Source organism: Dermacentor andersoni, chromosome 1 (genome assembly GCF_023375885.2).
Source record: "Dermacentor andersoni chromosome 1, qqDerAnde1_hic_scaffold, whole genome shotgun sequence".
Classification (NCBI taxonomy): Eukaryota; Metazoa; Arthropoda; class Arachnida; order Ixodida; family Ixodidae; genus Dermacentor; species Dermacentor andersoni.
This window is the reverse complement of record NC_092814.1, coordinates 25701084-25722620: the sequence shown is the minus strand read 5'-3', so window position 1 is coordinate 25722620 and position 21537 is coordinate 25701084. Positions and strand designations below refer to the sequence as shown.

General features: G+C 45.6%; 1 protein-coding gene across 1 annotated transcript in view; it reads right to left on the bottom strand.

Annotated features, from left to right (window-relative positions):
• Window positions 1-21537, bottom strand: part of sli (slit guidance ligand) — a 434906-nt gene that overhangs the window by 102767 nt on the left and 310602 nt on the right. Inside the window, exons 14-15 of the mRNA XM_050192987.2 lie at window positions 4808-4879; window positions 4253-4416 (exon numbers count right to left, since the gene is read on the bottom strand). Of these exons, the coding sequence (XP_050048944.1) occupies window positions 4253-4416; window positions 4808-4879 (236 nt within the window). The remainder of the gene's footprint in view (window positions 1-4252; window positions 4417-4807; window positions 4880-21537) is intronic.

The following is a 21537-nucleotide window of genomic DNA, read 5'->3' as shown; positions in this document are numbered from 1 at the left end:
TTGGTGTTCAGCAGCTGACACACGATAAGGACACTGGCGCAATAGAATTTGTTGACCGGTGTCAATATGGTGAACACGTGCTGACGCTCGGCCCAAGGACGGTTTGTCAATGTCGAATGAGGCGTGAAGACGCTGGAGGAGCTTGAAACTGTCCGAATACAAATGAACATAGCATCTAGCAGGGCGTGCTGCCGCTTAACAGGTGACAGGGCAGTGATGAAGGCATTGGCTGTGCGATTTACACCAGCGATGTACTTCCTTTGCAACGATTCATGATAGTGATAAGCAGACGCAGCGGCAGCACACCCGGCTAAATGCTATGTTTGTTTGTGTGCGAAGCGCTTGGGAGCAGTGCAATCACGACACGCAAACGGGCATGTCATGTGGTGTTTTTTTTTTTTTTCTTTTTTTGTGTGGGTATCCAGCAGTAAGCTGAAAAACACTAATACTTAATAGATAGAAAGTTACAAACTGTCTAATCGGACGTTTTGCAAAGCGCTCTACAACTTTTTAATTTGGATTTTTTGCCTAACTTCATCACTTCAGAAGTTGGTTAATTAATCTTGACTAATTATCTAATGAAGCAAAATACAAGAAATAGTGCGGCACACTACATACAAAAGTGAGCAACATGCATTTAGTCACTTTGTCTAGAGTGCATCAGCATATTTTTAAACTCTGGCTAAAGTTAGCAGAAACGCCCTGTATATGGCAGGCACTTCAAAGTGGTATAAGTAACCACCACGCCTTGTGTTGGCTGGCGAACTTAAAGGATCCTTCCAGTCGCCTAGCATGATGGAGTCTCAGACTCCAGGAATTAGACATCAACGTGGTCTATAAGTTGACGGAAGCATTCTGATGCTGACTGCCCATTGCACGCCCCTACTGACCTGCCACAGCAAGGTGAACTGGATGACAACGGCTTCCTAGGAACAATAAGTACAGATGACCTCGGCGAGCAGCAGCGAATGGACCTAGAGCTTTTTTAAAAAGGCTTGCTGAGAACTTGGAAGTCAAGACTGACTTTGTCCCGAGGGTATTTAGGCGTGGACTGCTGTTGTTTTTCTTGTGAAACGACGTCCTGGAGAAGAACATTTCCGCAGCCCGCACAAACTATGTTCTCGTTGTGCCCGCAGCACTCTGGTCAGAAGTCTCGCACACCCTGCACGACGATCAGACAGCCAGGCATCTCGGGTTTTCCCATACACTTGCAAAAATACAAGAGAAGTATTATTGACCCCGCTTGACCACCTACGTTACCCATTACGTCAAGACATGCCGTGACTGCCAGCGATGCAAAACACCGTTGACAAGGCCAGTGGAATTACTACAGCCGATCGCGCCTCTTTGCCAACCATTTCAGCAGATAAGGATGTTTTTTTTTCCGGACCCTTTGCTACATCAACATGCGGAAATTAGTGGATTGTCGTGGTAACAGACTACATTACCCGCTATGCTGAAATGAAAGCTCTGCCGAAAAGCAGTGCAACCAAAGTGTTTAAATTCTTCGCCAAGAACATCCTGCTGTGACATGGTGCCCCAGAAGTCCTCATCACCAACAGAGGAACGGCCTTTACTACAGAGCTCACCCAAGCCATACTGCAATACAGCCAGACAAGCCACAGAAGGACAACTGCCTAGCACCCGCACACGAACGGTCTTATGGAGCGGCTGAAGAAGACCTCGCCGACATGCTTGCAATGTACGTCAACGTCAAGCACAAGACATGGAATGCTGTCCTGCCATTTGTAACCTTCGCTTACAGCACGGCAGTGCAAGAAGCAATGTAGATCACGCCGTTAAAGCTGGTTTACGGCAGGAACCTGCCGGCGACACTCGTCGCCATGCAGCCGAACGTCAACAACGAAGAGAATCTCAACGTCGCCACCTATCTCCAGTGCGTCAAAGAGCCCTACAGCTCGCCCTCCTGCACATTACAATCTTCAATGCAGACTTGGTGAGAAACTTTTGCGACGCTGTTTCGGGCCCTACAAGATCACCTGACGTACTGGCGCACTGGACTATGAGGTTGTGCCAGATGGCATTTCGCAATCACAGAGATGCCACTCACCGCCTGAAATAGTCCATGTTGTGCACCTTAAGCCCTACTACCAGCTCCCTCTCTCTGGTACTTTGTTTCTTTGTTTGTTATTTCTCTTCACTACACATGCTTTAGTTTCTTGCGCTCGTGTTTGTATCATCGGGACAATGCTTTTTAAAAGGAGTGCATTGACACATATACTTATTTATCCTTTTCTCGGGGACTGCATTTCACCCACATCAGACACCTTAAAGGGGCACTAATGGCAAGTACTAAGTCAATGTGCACTGTTTAAATACCATTCCAGGAACCTTGCAACACTTGTTTCGTGCCAAGAAAATACTTAGTTTACAACAAAATTGCATCTGAAGGGTCTGAATACCCTTTTCGAAATTCAAATCTTCTGCTACCAAACCGGGGAGTGGTGACGTTGCATACGCCATCACCACCCTTTGCTGCCATCGGTGAGTAAAAGGGCACCCGACAGGCGGCGGTACCCAGCCAAGACAGAGCAATAATAACAAGACAGAGATAATAACAAGAGCTTGATGGTGCATCCCACCACCCCACTCCAAAGGGGACACTCATAACATCCATCCAGAGCAGTGCATTTGCCACTGCAGCTGCTTTTTGGTCAAGTGGCGTATACTGTTCGAGCATCCCGCGGCATCACATGGAAGTTCAATTCTCTGCTACTTGCACTTTGTGTGAGTTTCACAAGCCAGCAAAACCAGTGCAGCACTATGTGATAACTATTGAAACGCGAAAGCGTTTGACCGCCCGCGTCGTTGTCAAGCATAGTTTCAATGAATTTTGCCCAAAAATGAAATAGAACTGGACAAGTAGCATTTTATTTTGTCTTATAATGCAATACAAGGATGTTTTGTGCAACGAGTGGTTGAGTACTAGTGACAGAATTTAATTGAGGAGTGCCTCTGTCATCAGGCAAGTACTTGAATGTCCTGGGGGAGTCTGTAATCATGTCCTGCATTTACCTCAATTTCTCGATTATTAAAGCTCTGTTCGCGATAATATTGACACCTTAGAGATTCTCGAGCACTAATCTATCACTTTAGCTTGACTTAATATTTGACTTTAGTGTCCCTTTAAAGTTACCACTCAGCACAAGACGCGCCTGCATGATTTGAACTTCCAAGAATTTTATCATTGGTTCTATCTGTTGTCTGTTGTCAGCGAAGCTTGTGTAATTTTATTGTATGCGCGACGTGAATTGTGTAGTACTTTCTGGAAGACACGTGGGCACAAGCGATTACTCTGGAAACTTTGATGACTCCTATAAAAAAGCCGACATGCTTGACCGGCACATCAAATTTCGCCGACTGCCAACTGTGTTCACCGCTATCGTTGTGGTTATAGTGTCACTTGCTTTTGTGGGCACAAGTTCACCCAATAAAAGGTTAGTTTCATCATTCACAGCTTTGCTACTGTGTTCTTGACAGTCGCTACAACATGACAGTAGCACCAGATGCGTCTGGCTTGCAGCTTCATATTGCTGCAGTGGTATAAGTTCAATACCAAGTGGTGGTGCCACAGTGGCTTGGGAGGTATTGTCTTTTATTATCTTTATCATGACGTCAACTTCATGAAGCCATTATGTCAACAGCATGCATGAGCAGTTCCCTTTGGCTTCCGTGCTCAAGTGACACATCATGATACAGTACCATGCCGACTGCATTTTCACGCAGCACTGTACACCCCTAACTGCTATCCACATCAAAGCTAATTGTCCTGAATCTGAAACGCAACTCTCCCTAACGAGAACAGTGACTCTCCCTGGAAAAGCATCTAGCAACTTGTGTGTAGCATCGCTGCGGCTGCACAGCTCAAGAAGGTATGCGAGAGAATGAGCTGCTCACTTTGCTAAGAAACTGGAGATATGGCCTGGATTGATGACCCTGCATACCACTCCCACAGAATGTGTTGTTGGTCGAGTTGTGTATGACGCAATAGCTTCAGCACACCATAGGCACATACAAAACAACAACACAATCCATTTGTGTCTTCATCGTCATTCTACTTGTCTATGTTGCGCTACTCCAGCTCTTGGAAATGTGACAGTGTGCTTGATTCCTAGGGTATGAGCTCAAGCACGAGGAAATCATGAAGAAAACAAAAGCAAAGGCAAAGATAGCAACATGAACGAAGCACTTAAAACAGCCTCGTAGGTTCAGCGCTGTGACAAGGACATACCTTTGCACTTGAACTTTGTGTCACCCAGTATGGACAGGCGACGGCGGTGCATACGTTTCGGTCCCTCACAGCGTGCGCCGCTCGTCTCCACCGGGTGCTGGTGAAGGTACAATGCTAGCCAGCGAAGGTTGCAGTCACAGATGAATGGGTTGCGCGCCAAGTGTCTGAGGAGGGCCACATGCAAAAAACAAACACATTTGTTTATAAAGTCAACGACAGTGGCAAACATACCTCAAATGGAGTAATCCTGTGTGCAGCAGCCCATCCACATCTCGTTAAGCTTCTCGTTAAAACATGACAATACTGCCCCACATCCACCCTCAGAAATGATTTGTTGGTATTGATGACATAGCTGAAATGATCACTGTGTAAACTAGCACGAAAAATGAAATAGTGGGCTAAGTAAATAGTTTGATCAACATAGATATAAGCAATTTCAAGCACACAGTAATAAACACAAAGTGCCTTCTAAAAGAGGGATGTGATAGAACACCAGCAATGTTGTTTGTGAACAGGAAGTGTTGCAATTTCAACAGAGATGGCTTCAATACTTACAGCGTTTGGATGTTATTCAATGGAGCAAATGACCCATTGGCCAGTGACTGGATGCTGTTGTCATAAAGAGACCTGGAATGTCGCAGAATGTAATTTTAAGTAAGTCACCAATACATTTCAGCCTTCAATCAGCGGTGCACAAAAGGACAGACACCGGACAGATACAAACAACAGCAACAACGACAACAACAACAGCGTTCAATCTTGCTTTACATGTGTTAGCTCAAAACTTATGGAAGACATCCTTTTTTTTTTTGCATGTTGTACAGTTTCTAGGGCCTGATTTGGGTGAGTCTCTTTCAGCCAAATCTACGTGGTTTTCAAAAACGACTTTCTTGTGACACACCACTAGCTTTGTACATAAATGACCTAAACATGACCTCTACACATATGTGTAAATGTTGTATTTCTTGACTTTAAAAAGACCTTTGACAACGTTGCTCACCAATGGCTTTCCTTAAGCTATTGCGTTTGAGCTATGAACTAATTTTTAACTAGTTTTGTGATTTCCTGAGCAAAGATTTGTGCATGTTGATAATCTTTCTTCCCCTCTCGATCATCAGGGTGTTTACCAAATATAAATTTTAAATTTTCCTGATTTTTCCAGGTTTTCCCTGACAATTATGACAAAAATTCCCTGACAAATTTTAAAGAGTAACATGTGACAAAAGTCAAAGTGACAACCAAGTACGGTAGCTATAGTGAACTAGAACACTATTATGTATAGTGGCATGAGTGGGAAGGTGCGTCAGGACATCGGCTGAGGCAAAATCCGGTAGCCGCCGTCGCGTGGCGTTGCTGCACCTTCTTCTAGGTACTGGCGCATGCTTGGTCGGTCTTTCTAGCAGCGAAGTTTGCGACTTTTGCGAGTGTTAGTAGCTTTCCCAGGTGCTGTCGACACAGGATTTCGACGAATGCTGTTTCGCCAGAGGCTGCCGTAGCAGATGTCCGGGAGCTCCTAAGGCGTCTTTTTTTGCTGCACCAACCAACGCAAAACTTCTCAAGAAATGGCAGTGAAATCTGTGGCGTATAGATAGTTTGTCCAAATGATCTTTGAGTGTCTTGGTGTGCTACGTATTTTGTTGTACTTTGACTAGTTTGCCTGATGAATGTTCAGTTACGTGTACCCAATGAGCATACTGATGAATGCAATGAATAATATGTTTTACATGACCTTTAAGTTAACTTTTGATGTGAAGGCATCACATGGCCCATTGAGTGAAAAAGCCGGCATCTGTTGTTTGTAGTAGTGAAATGGCAGGTAAATACACATTGGCTGCGATGCCTCGTCATGAGCGCACCACGTCATTAGCGCGCCTCTATGGAGCAGAGCAGGTGAAAGGGGACCTGCTGGCGCTGTAGCGCACCAGGTGTTGCGTGAAGGGATGGGACATTGCTACAGTGCTACATCCCCTTTGTTATTGCTCTTCGTAGCCGGCATGTGGTCCATATTTCTCACTCCCAAACCCACTACGCTTAGCTGCTGCGTGCTCCTGCCAGCCTTGGCGGCTGCTGCTGCTTCCCTGGGCTCTCGTCACGCAGGACGTCGGTGGCATGTGGTATTGGCATCACAGGCTGCTGCTTGCTGGCTCGGGCAGCACGTACCGCTATGGTACATTACTCGCAGCACAAAACTCGAAGGACCGCCCAGTGGCGTTCAATTGGCAAGCTGCGTGCACTTGCGACTTTTTGCTGCTATGTCATGGTAACAAACCTCAGTTGCTAGCTATCACTCGTCCTGTCCACTCCTTCGTGTTACATCCCGTCTGAAGTCGCGGTTCTTTTCCTCTTTAAACATGTTTGAACATTAATGCTTTCGCATTCACAACTCATCAGAAGTACTTAGGTGTCTCGGATTTTTTTTCTTGCTCTTGTGTTTTCCTAAATTTTACGCTCTTTCATTAAATATTTCGCTACCGCTAACCCTCTTCCTGCGATCATTCCTGATTTTGTATATTTAGTAATATGAGAAAAGATAGTATAGTGTCTTTACTCTGCAACCTCTTGCTATAACTAGCTTCCATAATGCACTAGTTCACCTTGCATCGAAATAAATTTGTGTATACCGGGTATTTCTTTTAGAAGGTCCAGAATTTTAAAAATTGCCTGTGGCAGATAGCACAATTCTTACCCTTGATCTAAATTACTCGATGAGGTGGCCATTACATGTTAAAAAAATCAAAATTCTTAAATCACTAATTAACATAATTATGCTAACTAACCTTTTATTTAGTTATTTTAGGACGCATATAAATTTGCGAATTGGAGCCAGTGAGTTCGCAAGGCATATCCACTTGGAACGAATTCTCTGGACAGCACCAGTTTCGAGATACTAATTTTCAGTGTCTGAAGAAATGCATTGATGTTCCATTTACTTTTGTGCTTCGATGCATAAAAGAGCGTTTTCTTAAAAGAAGTAACTGGAACTGCAATGCATTTCATTGGACACTTCGAAAATTAATATCTTAAAACTGTTGCAGTTCAGAGAATTCGTTTCAAATGGATACACCATGCAAACTGAGTGGCTATGATTCGTAGATTTAAATATGTGCCGTAATGTAATTGATGTGGAAGGTAATACGCGAAATTACGTTAATTACTCAATGAAGCATTTTGATTTCTTAAGAAGCTTATCTTAACTGCTGACTGGTTGATACTTCTGTCTACTTTAAATCCAAGTGCTTCTGGAAGTTGTACATTACATACTGGTCTCGCTGGGTGAATCCCTTCACATTCCATTAAGATGTGCTGAGTGGTCTGCGGATATTTGCTGCAGCAACCCATGCCTCATCTAATATTTGCTCCGGTATGTTTTTGCCCTTAGGCAACCAGCTCGAGCCTACAATAGCAAGGCATTTCCCTTCGAGTTATCATACAGATTTTCCCTTCTAATTTCTTTTTTCTCAATCTTGTAAATCTTCATGGCCTTTTTAGTTTCCATTCTTTCATCTAATTCGCTGTCTATTTCTCTCTCTTTCTTATTAGTCCTGGTTGTCTATCTGCACTTTCAATTACCCTGTACGTGGTTGCCAACTTCCATAACCTCTTCCTCCATTCTGTGTCCATGCTTTTTAAGTACAGTTACTTGTGCACGTTAGCCACCCATTTATTTTAATCGATTTTACTGAGTCTTTCTTCAAAACAAGCGCGCAGCAAGGCAACACCACCTAGAGAAACGTCTAGGTGGTGTTCAACGAAGCAAGGAAAGAGACAAGAGGTGAAGCTCCGCAAAGGGGGAGGGTAGGCGTAGGCGCGCTAGGTTGACCTTCTCTGGCGGCTGCTACGGGTTGCGTGCGCGTTATGGAGATAGCGGGTTCGTCTCGTGGGGAGAACGCAGCATGCACAAAGGTGTGAATAGTCGGCGAACTTAGACTCTGCCGCGGAGCAGCGAGTGGCGAGAACGCAGCACGCACAAACGTATGAGCCGTCGAAGCGCCTAGACTCTACGCTCAATGCAGATCGCGTTCAATATAGGGCGCGCGAGGGCGTGGAATACAACGCCGCCCCCTCCCTCCCCCCGGATCCTAGCGCGCGACGGAACACAGCAGGCTTCCTTCCCGCTTTCCTCCCTTGCGCGCGCGAGATTCAGCCGCCATCGTCGGCTCACCGCCGCACACTTTTACTGGCGCATACACCATACGGCGCGCGGGGACGATGTTATCGTCCTTGCATTTTATACGGAACATCGCGGCGACGACAACCGCAGAAATGCCATATAATTGTTAGCGCAATTGTATAGGAAACCGCGTTCACGAAGTGAAACATCACTGCATTTTTTTTGCTTGCTGAATTACACTAACTATTCTTTATAGTCTAGAAAAAATGATGCAGAAATCATGGATAATGATTGTCAATGTAAGCGAATACAAGCGAGCGAGCGAGCGAGCGAGCCCCCCCCCTGCCGCCCATCCCCGCACCTCGGTTGCCCGATAGCACGCACGTGCATGCTTTCCCTCGGCGATTTCCTTTGCCTTCCCGGAGTTCCTTTGGGACAGTCGTAGAAAGCGAACGCGTCCACTTCTTGCTTTTTTTTTTTTTTTGGTGAGTCGGACGGCGTCAACGCCGTCAGCGTTGGACAGAACGCTCGCCTGCGTCTGCGCTGTATAATTTGTGAACGAGAATCCCCTGTGGAGCTCGTCCTCCGCATCGTCCACGATGGGCAGGTAACTGCAGGGAGGCCAGCGAGGCGTGCGATGAACGAGCGAGCGATAGCCTCGCCTCCTCCTCCCTGCGGTTCCTTCCCGCCACTCGCTTGCCGAAGAGCCATGCTGTCTACAAGGGCTACAGAAAAAGCGTCTTCCTTACCGCAATCAACCCCTTCCCCCCGCCCCCTCTTGAGAGCACGCGCCCTTTTTCTCGCCTGCCCGCGACGAACTCCACCAACGAGCGAGCGAGTTAACGAGCAACAGTGCTCTCTCTCTCTCTCTCTCTCTCTCTATGTGGGCCCCCTAATGGCGAACTGCACCTCCGCCGCGGGTCGGCCCGGCATCGCACAATCGTAGGGATCGGCCCTCGTATGGGGAGTGCTTCACGCCTGCTTCACCTCCGCCGCGGGTCGGCCCGGTATTGCACTATCTTGGGGATCGGAACAAGGCCGCTTACAACCGAGTGGCCAATTTTGTACTTGCCAAGTTGAATGCCCTTTGTGCTGTGTCAAATGATGGAAACATGAGAAACAATGTAGCGCATGCTGCGGTACTGGAACGAATACACCCTGCATGAATTGCCGTTCGCATACAGCCCGTATACATACTAGCTGTTCCGCAAAGCAAGCTTTCGCCTTCCTTGCTTTAGAAGAACTGATGAAGGGCTATTTCGTTCATGCAGAATTTGTGCTTCTCCTCGTAGACTGAAGTTTAAATGTTTACCAACTTATATTTTTGCACATCAAACGCGAAAACAAGTAGGTGACGGACGATGCAAGTAAATTACCTTCGCAAGTGACAGAGCTCCGCTGCATTCAGAAATTTGTAACTGTCTATGACGTCCCTGTGAAGACGGTTTTCACTTTAAATACGATGTTAAATGAACCGCTGTTACACTATAATACGGCCGAAGCATGGTGTCACGCGCGCACAAGCCAACATCAACACACCTCACTCAATAACCGCAGAAACTCGCTGTCAAAACGCTGCATTGAGGAAACGCGGATGCAGCAGCGAGCGAATTGACCGTCGTGCAGCTAGCCGCTCGCATCAACGCTAAGTACGGGCTCTGTACACATCGCAGATGGCTTTAAAGAAAATTCGGCAGAGACACTTGTGGGAATGCGAAAGCATTATAGGCCTTTGGTCAAATGTTCTTTTTTTCTGCGCGTTCTTTGTCTGCACAAGCTATCTCTTGCATTTTAACTGCGCCTCGTTAAGGCCAAATGAAAACGCGCCAAGTGTCTCAACGCGCTCGCTTGCCCGCGAGGAGTTCATAATTCGAAGGACCGCTCAGCGGCGTTCAACTGGACATTGTTGATTATATTTTATACGCTCACTTTATACACTCTTGACGTGGCGCCACCTCCTACCCATTGGCTGCGCCACCACGTAACCAACGAAGCACGCAGTAGGCCACACGTTTAGTGAGCCAGATGGCTGCGACGTGACATGCGCAATGACGTACGTACTAGGCACACATTTAGTCGATCACAACCTTGCCATGGCGTCGGGGAACCGTGCTCGTCTTGCACGGTTCGATTCCCTGGTTCTTGCACGGCCCCTGTTCGATTCCCACCCAGACCGAAATTTACCTAACATTCTTTTAAAAGGCATTAGTTTACTTTGACGTCAATCCGAGTATTTTTGACGTGTTTTAACTCCTTGCCGTCGCGATTTTTGGTACCATCATTGGATCACACCGCCGACTAGAACGCCGGGTTTTCACGTAATGGGACATGTATTGTTTCCCACCCTGCTAAAATCCCCAATGGGGATTGCAGACTGATAAATAAATAAAATAAATAAATAAAATGTAATGTTTTCGCATTATTACAGCGGCCAGGCTGGAACCGCGCCACCGCCTTACCACCGCCCAGAATAGAACGCCCCCTCTCGAAGCCTTGCGCGCGACGGAAGGCGGTGCGCTCCCTCGCTCGCGCACGCGAGATTGAGCCGGGATCACCGGCTCAGCCTCACACGCTTTCACTCGCACATACGGCGCGTGGCGACGATATTGTCACTCTTGAACTCTATACGGAGCCTGACGTAGACAGCGGAAATGCGCCTGCAGTGTCCGTATAATTGGTATCGCAAAAAAGAAAGAAAATGCAGCTACACTACGCATATGTTCGGTAATAAAAACTTGAAATTGCAGAGGTAGCGAAAATTAACCCCATTTTAAGGGCGCTTAAAAAACAATAATAGCAAAACTTTACAATATGAAAAATATGCAATAGACTCCGAATTCATTTCCTTCAAAGCTCTTCGTCTATTATACCTCTAAATATGCCCAGATCTCCCTCAGAGAAGCTAGTACATTCATCTTAAGTCCATTTTGTTTGACTTTTAGTTTCACTGTCGTATTTTCAGTGTATGAGCATTCAAACTTCAGCAGGCCTACCACGTGCTACCGCTTTTCTGTTTTTTTGTGTGCTCATCCAAAAGTATGCTGTTATTGCAGTAGCTAATATTCAACTGTATACTGCTGTCAAACCCTGGAGGGCAGCCGCCTCGTTAACTGCTGTATGTATCAGGTTTTATGCGGCTTTACCTTCCTTTTGATGAAGGAAAGTAAACAATGCAAACACACAATCGGTTTGACTTCAAAAATATTATGCTCCATTGTCTGTTACGTGCTACACAGCTCACAAAATATTGTGTGAATTGTGTGGCACGTAAAGAACAACGGAGCAAGATATTTAAATGATTGTCGATGACTTTGTTTAACAATTCCGTGTTTTTTAACTGACTAAAGGTCGCTTCTGGGCTAGTTGGTGCATCATTAGAGCTTAAAAATGGAGCAAAAATACGGGGTTATCATTTTTAAGTTTCATGGAATTTTTAAAAAACGTCAGTGGCAGATTCTTGTCTTCGTGCAGGATTATTCGAAGAGGCGCACATTACTAGCACGAGAAATCGAAACATACATTCAACCAATTAACAGAATAAATAACTAATTACCTTTTAATTACTTTACGGCACATATTGCAATTCACGAATTGGTGTTGGCGAGTTTGCAAGACACATAGACTTGAAATTAATCTCCAGGATGACACCAGTTTCGATATAGTATTTCCCACAATGTGGGACGAAATACATGGGCGGTACACTTACTCATGTGTTTTAATGCATAAAAGTGCGTTTTGATGAAAGAGTAAGTGGAACAACTGCATTTTTACGGCGAGTTTGATGGCGCATACCTCCAAACCGGTACCATTCTGGAATTCATTTGAAGAGGATAGCCTGGCAAACTCACCGGCTAAAATTCGTAAATTGCAATATTTCCCGTAAGGTAATTGATTAGGAAGCTAATTAGCGTTTCTTTAATTAGTTCATATGTGCTTCGATTTCACGTGCAAGTAATATCCGCCTCTCTGAATAACCTAGTTTAAGGACTAGGACAATGCTACCTGCAATAGGCGATTTTTAAAATTTCCGGAAAACTTAAACATGCATGATCACCCCATATAGTACGGACATGAAGGAGAGGTCCGACGCCAACTTCAGACACACGTTTTCCAGAAAGCTTACGGCAAAGTGAACCTGAGGCGCACGCGCATTTACACACACCAACAGCAACCATGCAAATCCATATCGTTTACAGATCCCCCTTTAAAAAACGTTCTGCTCCTTGCTAAAGAGGGATAACGATGGTACGCTGACGCAGTGCGCTCCCTTCTTGAGTTGAACCAAAGTATCGAAGGGCCCTGGTTGAACCCACGACACCGTGTTCTGCAGGCGAACGTCATATCCAATAAATTATCATATTTGTGGCTAGTCGGACCTTTGTATTTATTATAAAAAATCACCGCCCAAGCAGTCCGTGCACATGGTTAACCAGCGAAGCTGAAACGTGCGGCCCCGGTGTTTATCACTGGGTTAATCCGGACGGTTCAATAAACGACGGCTTGGTAGGCTGCCGGATCCTCGGTACGCAGTTGCTGCTTGTGCGCGGCTGCACGAGCCTGTTTTTGTGCCCGGGCTGCAGAATCGGCACGGCGTAGACGAGCTCGTTCCCGGTTCTGCTCGCGGCGTTGCTGATCGAAGGCTGCCTGCTCCTAAGGAGCACGTATGACGCGTGGCCTACTCATTTCGGAGCCCAAGACAAACTTCCGCGCGCGCTCGCCTGCGACGGAGAGCAACGACGTCACTACTGGCGCAGCTAATCCAACAAGGCCTTTTCACTCCGATCCATGACGTCATGTTACCTGGCCTGACTACCATAGAATCTAATGGGGATGCTCCAGACTGAATTGGCACTCCTGTGTGTTGTGCACCCGTTGAATGTGTGCGTGTGTGCCGTGCTGTGTTATTGAGCAAGTGTGTGCGTGTGTGTGCACGTGGAGGGGAAGGAGGTGTCTTCTGCATCCTGCAAATTCCTGCTCTAGATGGCTGATTATCAGACGCTCTAACATACAGGCATCTGCCTTTTTTTTAGTCTAGAGTGCCAAGTTACCACTAAGGTTATTATTATTATTGTTATTATTATTATTATTATTATTATTATTAGAATCATCACTACGACCACATTGATTGTGTTGAAGCCAGCGTGACACATAATTCAAAATATTTCTGGAGCTTTGTGCGCTCTCACTCTTCTAAAGAGAGTGCCAAAGATGTACGTCTTCTTCATGAAAATAGTGGTCGTGTCTCGAACACTGCTGATGCCTTTGCAGAACATTTCTGTTTGCTGTATGGTGTGAAATATGCTTCAAGTAACCTTCTTTCTCCGTCTGGCACAGTGTGTAGGCTATCAGTCAATGAAAACCTTGTTTTCAAGTGTATGCGGTGCCTTAAACCTTCCCTTTCTTGTGGTGTTGATGGTATTTCTTCCGCAGAGCTTAACCCTTTGAGACGCTGTCTACACAATTGTGCACAGCAGGAGAGTGCATCAATAGCAAAAGCACTGATGAAAGTAATGGTATTTAAAATGTGTTTCATACATCTTGAAACATTTATTAATGGAACTGTGCTGCAATATTGAATAACGTGCAGAATGTTTTAGCAAAATGAGTGGGAAGATAGACGGCTGGGTGTTTTTACTCTGTGTCAGTATGTTGTATGTAGCGGGTTCACTTCTTTCATTGTTTTTTACAATATCATGCACCAGGCATAATTTTCAAGTGGCTGGATAAGTGCTTTTCAAAACATGAAATAGTACATGTTCCCATATTTTGTCTTCCTGTAGAGAGTTTTCGCATGGAGTTGAAATTTTGTAAACTTGACAAAATTCGCTAAACAATTGAAAATTCTTAATATTTTCTGCAGCTGTACACTTTCTACGATTCTGAAGATGCAAGAGATGCGGTGAAAGCAACTTTTCAATCAACGGGATAAGGTGGCATCTGAAAGGGTTAAGACGTATGGAAGCATACATGTTCCCTGTTTAAAGAATGAAATTGCGCTAAAAAAGACACGGACGAGTAAGGACATGGACGGGCGCAATACTCCTTACTCGTCCGTGTCTTTTTTAGCGCAATTCCCTTCTTTAAGTATGTACGACCGACTCGCCCAACAACGTGCTCTCCTGGATGTTCCCTGTTCTCACAAACATCTTCAATAGTTGCCTAAAGTCTAGTACCTTTTCTAGCACTCGGAAGGTAGCATGGACATTGCCCATGCACAAATAAGGTGCTAGATGTGCAGTTACTAACTGCCGACTTATAATTATACTCTGCAGTGCGTCAAAAGTGTTTGAATCGATATTGGATTCCTTGCTTTCTGTTAGTGCTAAGAGCATTTTAATAAATGAACCGCATGACTTTGTGTGCCGACAACTTAAAACTATTTGAGACTGTGAACAGTGTTCACCACTGCATCGACTTCCAAAAAGACATTTTTTTCACTCTCAAACTGGTGCAGAAACAACAAGTACTCTTAAATGCTTCCAACACTATGGCATTAAGTTATATGCAGAAAACGCACCCTGTGAAATTTTGACACACCCTAAGTGATGCTCCACTCCTTATGGTCATGAAATGAAAGATCTTGGTGTGTACTTTGGCAAAATTCTAAGCTTCTCTTCACATAGATAATTACACAACATGCCCTTCACGCTCTTAAAATTGCATGCCGTATATTGCATGATTTTCACTCGCCTGTTGTGTTTCTGAAATTCTGCTGTGTGCCGCCAACTACTAGAGTATGCCTCTGTAAGAGGGGGTGCAAGGAGCAAATCTAATTCTGACCTCATTGAACGCATCCAGAATAAATTGATATCTATCTTAAAGCACCACTTTTGCCATTCTGGCTACCACAGTTGAGCCTTCTCAAATATACTTCAACTCGCACCTCTAGATTCAAGATTTAATTAATCCCACCTTTTGTTCCTGTATAAGGTGGTCCATGACATTATACATTCCCTAAAGCTTCTTGATCATATGCATTTGTTCGTGCCGCAACAGTATACCAGGTAGCATTCCACATTCGTTGCCTGGCCTTGTTGCAAGATTGTGCTGTATAAGACTCGACTCCAAAACATACCTCAGAGTTCATTTCCTGTGTTTTGTGTATCTGTAGATAATCACGTAGGATTAACTCCCTTTTACTTTTCCTCATTTCCTTTTTTCCTTATTTGTTTCTGTATCTTGCATTTTTTTGTCTACCACATTCATGTTTTCTGTACATTTTGTTTCGCATAGTGCTCGTTAAGTGCACCAGTACAAAGGCTCTCTAGCTGTTCCTGGGCACTACAATAAACATTTGAATGATTATTATTATCGTAGTATAAAATCGTGCTTTTTAAGTATGTACTAGTATACTATTTCAGTGCAGTAGCTTTTGTGCAATTAAAAAAGGGCATGAATTAAGAAAGTCCAATAATAATATGCAATGTGCCTGATCATATGCATTATGTTATTAATTTCTTCTGAGTTTTAATAATGACTGGCTACTGTATCCAGTGTTCTGCAATAGAATAATATGCCACAGCAATTATTGCGTGCATCGCAGAACAAATTGAATATATCTTTCTCAGTCGAAACATCATAGCAAGCTGAAAACAATAAACTGCAATTTTTTTGTGCTGAGGAAGTGTATAAATTGTGAAAATAACCTGTTTATATATTTCTTACACCATGCAAATGAGCTGCCCCCATACATTCGAATAAGCGCTCAAATAGTACGACTTGGCAAAGGGCAACGAAAGACCCCTATTAAAACCCTCCAATTCTCAAGCTTGTATTATCTGACGGTATGTCATGTCATTAATGTCAAACTTGACATGTGGAAACCAGTTACAATAGAACATGGCCCTTACACTGTGAAAATGTTTTGTAGCAATACACTCAATGTGAAGGCCTCCGGATGCGGTGTTGATGCATCAAAACAACCTAGAATAATAGAGGCAATAGGTTTGACATAATCAAGAATAGGGGGGAGACAAGCTACGAATTACATAAATTTTAGCTATTCTAGATTTTTTTTTTTGTGAGTGCTACAGGTGTTTCAATTCTTTTTTGCTGATTTTCTCAGAACCCACTTTCTCACGTTTCTTTCATGCACCAACAAGCATAATTATATTGACACGGATGCTTTATCTGTATCTGGTTACCGTATTTCACCGGTAAAAATGTTAAATGTTATCGCTCGGTGCAGGATGCGCCCGAACGTATCGGAAGTTACGCGAATGTTATCGATGGTTCTGTCTGATGTCGACGAACCCTGTTAATCTGATTGCATACGCGACACGAATTGTGTAGTAGTTTCTGGAAGGCGCGCGGGCACCAGCGAATAGGCTGTAACTTTCGACGACTGATGTATGCAAACCGACGCGCTTGACCCGCAGATGAGATTTTCGACGATTGCCGACATTGCTAGCCGCTATGGTTGCGATTGAGTCTGCACTATTTATTTACCGTCACTACTACGTGACGATATTTCCAACACAGATTTTTTTCAGTGATACTTTGCACGCCTAATTCTTACATAGTTGGCTGTGCAATGAGCTACCAAAAAATGAAATGGTACAACAGTTTTCGATATGATATGGCATCATCGTGCAGGTGATTGCAAAGCGATCTTGCAGACAGACGACGCGCGAGCGCTGATGTCGATATTTTGTGCACTATTTTTACTTCAAAAATAAAAACAAACTGTTACGGCAGGCGTATATTCATTATTCAAACGTGTCTTTTATATCTAAAAGCGCATACATATCACTAACTTATTGTTTCAAGCTTAGTTTACAGCAGGCTGTTTTAGGCCGGACTTTGACGGACGAAGACAAAATAGTCCAGCAACAGTGCGCCGCAGCCGAGGAGCGAGCTTCGGCGCGCGTCAGAGCTTCTGTCCAGTGGTTGCGTGCCCTCTTCCTCCGACCAACGCGAAGCGAAGCGTTCGCTTGTCGGCGCGCGCCGAAGCTTGCCGACGCGTGCCAGTGGTTGGGGCATAAGAATGTAAACGTATTAAACAAAATTCGAGCAAAACTCATCTACGATGACTACCTAAGAAAGCGAATATCCTAAACGTGTATCGCAGCCGGGCACCTCTCACGCGCTTCCCTCTGGACACGCTGCGCCTTCCAACGGCGCCGCGGTGGAAGTCCGCGGCGCGTATTGGCGGCGAGGAGTTACGGAGTCGCCATCTATCGGAAGCGCCTGGCTGGCGTAGTATGAGGGATCACGTGGCGCGCTCCTCATAGGTTTTGCTGTCAGCGCTCACTGAAAACACCACGCACGAGCTCTCCCGGACATTTCTGTAAGTGCTTTCGAAACGAGAGAAGTTTGTTACTGTCTAAATAATAATTATGGGCAAACTGAAAGCACAGAATCGTTTACAGACGCTATCTCTTTACCGAATACGTACAGTGAACGCCACTGCGCGCGGTCGCCGCGATGGAGTCTCCCGAACCGGCTTCTTGCGTGAAAGGTAGGTAAACGCTGAGAGCAAACTATGTGAAATATGTTCTTATAGTGTTTGTATAACTGAATGGAGTGTAATAGAATGAAGCCTCAATGCAGCGATCGCACAGATTCGCAGCGACCGACTGCGCGTCTGCATGCTTGTCCGCGCTCTGTTTCGCTTTCACCGCGTGCGCGTTTTCGCACCGTGCCATGAGCTTTAGGCCGCAGAATATGAGTATTTGACAGTATACAAGCAACCATTGTTGCGTGGGCGCTATCAGAGTTGTTCAAAAATAATTTCATCGAAGAGACTTCGACGGGGACTGTGATGTGCCGTCGCGACGATTCAATCTTTTTTTTCCTCTTCTAAATTCTTGGACGTTTCAATATTATTTCTCGAGTTGCGTCGCACTGTATGTTTATCGGTGTTCTCAGCGTGCGATTTCCCGCTGCTTCTTTTTTGTGATCCAGTGCATTAATTCATAACACAAACATGACCATATGCTATGATTTTTTTTAATGTGCTTCTTACCGCTCCCTTTCCACTCCAGTGAACTTGCCAGTATCTATAGCATCGACAAGTTCATAGACCAAACCGTCATGACATTATTCGGGCAGCGGACTCGGGCGAGCGTCTCAGTGCGCGTTTTCCGAACATCACAGACCCGGCGCCGTAGCAGAAATCTTCCTCGCGTCTGTGCTTGCTGCATACCCGAGTTGTAGCCGATGACTGCCGGCTTTATGTTTCGCGAGCCAAGCTTCACGCAGCTTCTTGTCCTGCGGCTACGTGTGAATAAGGCTGACACCGGGCTCCGTTGCGTACCTCCGGCACTGCGGAACCGAGCAGTAGCCTACCACGTTGCGCGCCTTAAAAGGCAGCCACCACCTATTGTAGTGCTTTCAACCGTTGTAAAGGAGACACTCGAAGCGGGAAAATCTCGCCACTAAATGAGGACCGCAGCGTACGAGGGAATTTAAACTCTCGTTTTCAGCTCGCTTCGGCGCTCCCGAAGCAGCCGACGCGGCCGCTATGTCCACGTGATCCCTAATAGCACGTCACGGCGACGGTGGCGCCAGCTTTTCCAGTGGTGGAGCTCGAGGCCAATACCCGGCGGCACACACAATGTGACCCAAGTTAGCGTCAAAGAGGTTCGCTGAAGAGCGGCACACACGTAGTGACACATATCCACGTGAACGGCCCACATTTTAGACTGCAGTATCTTCGGGATAGGCCCACACTTTCTTGGGTTAGCTAGATAGCCGGAAAGAAAACTGGTGCGATACTTTCCAGAATGTCACTCGCATTAAAGGAGACATTCTCAAAGTGCTACGTGCTTATAAGCAGCACTGCAGGCGGGGCTGGTCATATATTGGGCCGCCTCTGTCCGATGCAAGGCCAAGGTCGGGCCTGTATACATCAGCCCAATGTCGGTGTTGCTAGGGCGTACTTGGTTTTCTAGTACCACACATTATATGACCCAGACTACTGTAGAAACACCGTAACGTCGGGAACCTTGTATTATGATTACAGCATGCGCCAAACATATGAGCTTCTGGGAGTACACTCACGTAAATGGGTACAGCAGGGCAGAACAAACTGGCCAACCGCGAGAAGCAATCTGCATACTATTTTCAGCACCGCTTTCAGCACCACGGCCGCTCTTACGACGCGGCTCGAAATGAAACATTTGAGGCGAAAAGCTTATGCACAGCCGCGAAAGAATTCACGTCCGTGCGGGCGCTTTTGTCGTCCTGCAAATTTTTTTGTTGCTTTTATCATAGTAAGTTATGCGCATTCTCAAGTTGTTTTTCTTTTCATTTACTTTTTTTTTTAAATGCCCGTTTCAGCCGAGGCGCGGAGAGTCGGTCCTCTGCCCCATTCTCAACGTAAGCGTAGCTCTGCGCGCACCCGTGATGGAGGCGCCACGTTGGTGCTCCCGAAACTAAATAGACTCCCGAAATGTGCAGCCAAGACGTAAGTACCGCCGAGATATTAACATCCGTACGATGAAATATTGTTCTCGTACCGTTATGATGAGGAAAATTTTCACAATCACGCCGTCGTGTCATCCTATTCGCTCCGCAGTTTGCGAAAACAACAATCTTTCCATACAAAGAGAAAATGAACAAAAGCCCGATAGCAAGTGCATATAACAGAGCAAGATGGGAAGCTCCCGGACGGTGGCGAATGAAAGCTCATTTCGACACGGCAATAAAATGTGCCCGCAACTATACACAGGTGCAGGGAGAGCGGCGATATCAGCGCCTTCAAACGACCCGCGGGGGCGTGCGAACTCGTCGCGCCCCGGCGGTTCTCTGCACCGGCGTTTCCGATACAGGCGGTTCTTTTACAACCGGCCGCCCATGCTCCGTGCTACCGTAATTTTCCATCGCTCGGTCGTTTCGAGCGGCCCCGTGGCCATTACGAGAGCCGAAAACTGCAGTTGCTCTGAGAAGTCGTGACGATACAGGATCCACCACTGGCCTAGCTATCTAGCAACAATCCACCACTGGCCTCGCAACAAAAGCAGCCGCGGTTGGTTCCACAGGGCACGACCAAAGCTTACTCAACATGCATGAACGACAGTGCACGAAAGGGTTCACGAAATCAAAAGGAAAGTATAAGCACAGAGAAACTGGGCTTGCGGGATTTCTCCATATTTCAGTGTCACATCATCATCAGCAGCAGCATGATCATCATCATCAGCAGCAGCAGCAGCAGCAGCAGCAGCAGCAGCAGCAGCAGCCTGTTTTATGTCCACTGCAGGGCGAAGGCCTCTCCCTGCGATATCCAATTACCCCTGTCCTGTGCCAACCGATTCCAATGAGCACCCGCAAATTTCCTAATTTCGTCGCACCACCTAGTCTTCTGTCGTCCTCGATTGCGTTTCCCTTCTCTCGGTGCCCATTCTGTAACCCTAATGGTCCAACGGTTATCTAACCGGCGCATTACATGACCTGCCCAGCTCCATTTTTTTCTCTTGATGTCAATTAGAATATCGTCTATACCCGTTTGCTCTCCGATCCGAACCGCTCTCTTTCTGTCTCTTAACGTTATGCCAAGCAATCTTCGTTCCATCGCTCTTTGGCAGGTCCTTAACTTGTTCTCAAGCTTCTTTGTCAGTCTCCAAGTCTCTGCCCCATATGTCAGTACTGGTAAATTGCACAGATTGTACCTCTTCATTTTCAATGATAATGGTAATCTTCCAGTCAGGAGCTGGCAATGTCTGTCGTATGCGATCCAACCCATTTTTATTCTGTAAATTTCCTTCTCATGATCAGGGTTTCCTGTGATTAATTGACATAGGTAAACGTACTCCTTCACAGACTCTAGAGGCCGACTGGCGATCCTGAACTCTCGTTCCTTTGCCCGGCTATTCATCATTACCTTTGTCTTCAGCATACTAATCTTCAACCCCACTTTTACACTTTCTCTGTTAAGGTCCTCAATCATTTGTTGTAACTCGTCTGCATTGTTGCTGAATAGAACAATGTCATCGGCAAACCGAAAGTTGCTGCGATATTCGCCGTTGATCTTTACTCCTAAGCCTTCCCAGGTTAATAGCTTGAATACTTCTTCCAAGCACGCAGTGAATAGCATTGGAGAGATTGTGTCTCCTTGTCTGAACCCTTTCTTTATAAGTACCTTCCTGCTTTTCTTGTGCAGAATTAAGGTAGCTATGAACCTCTTTAGATTCTTTCCAAGGTATTTACGTAAGCGCTGTGTTCTCCTTGATTA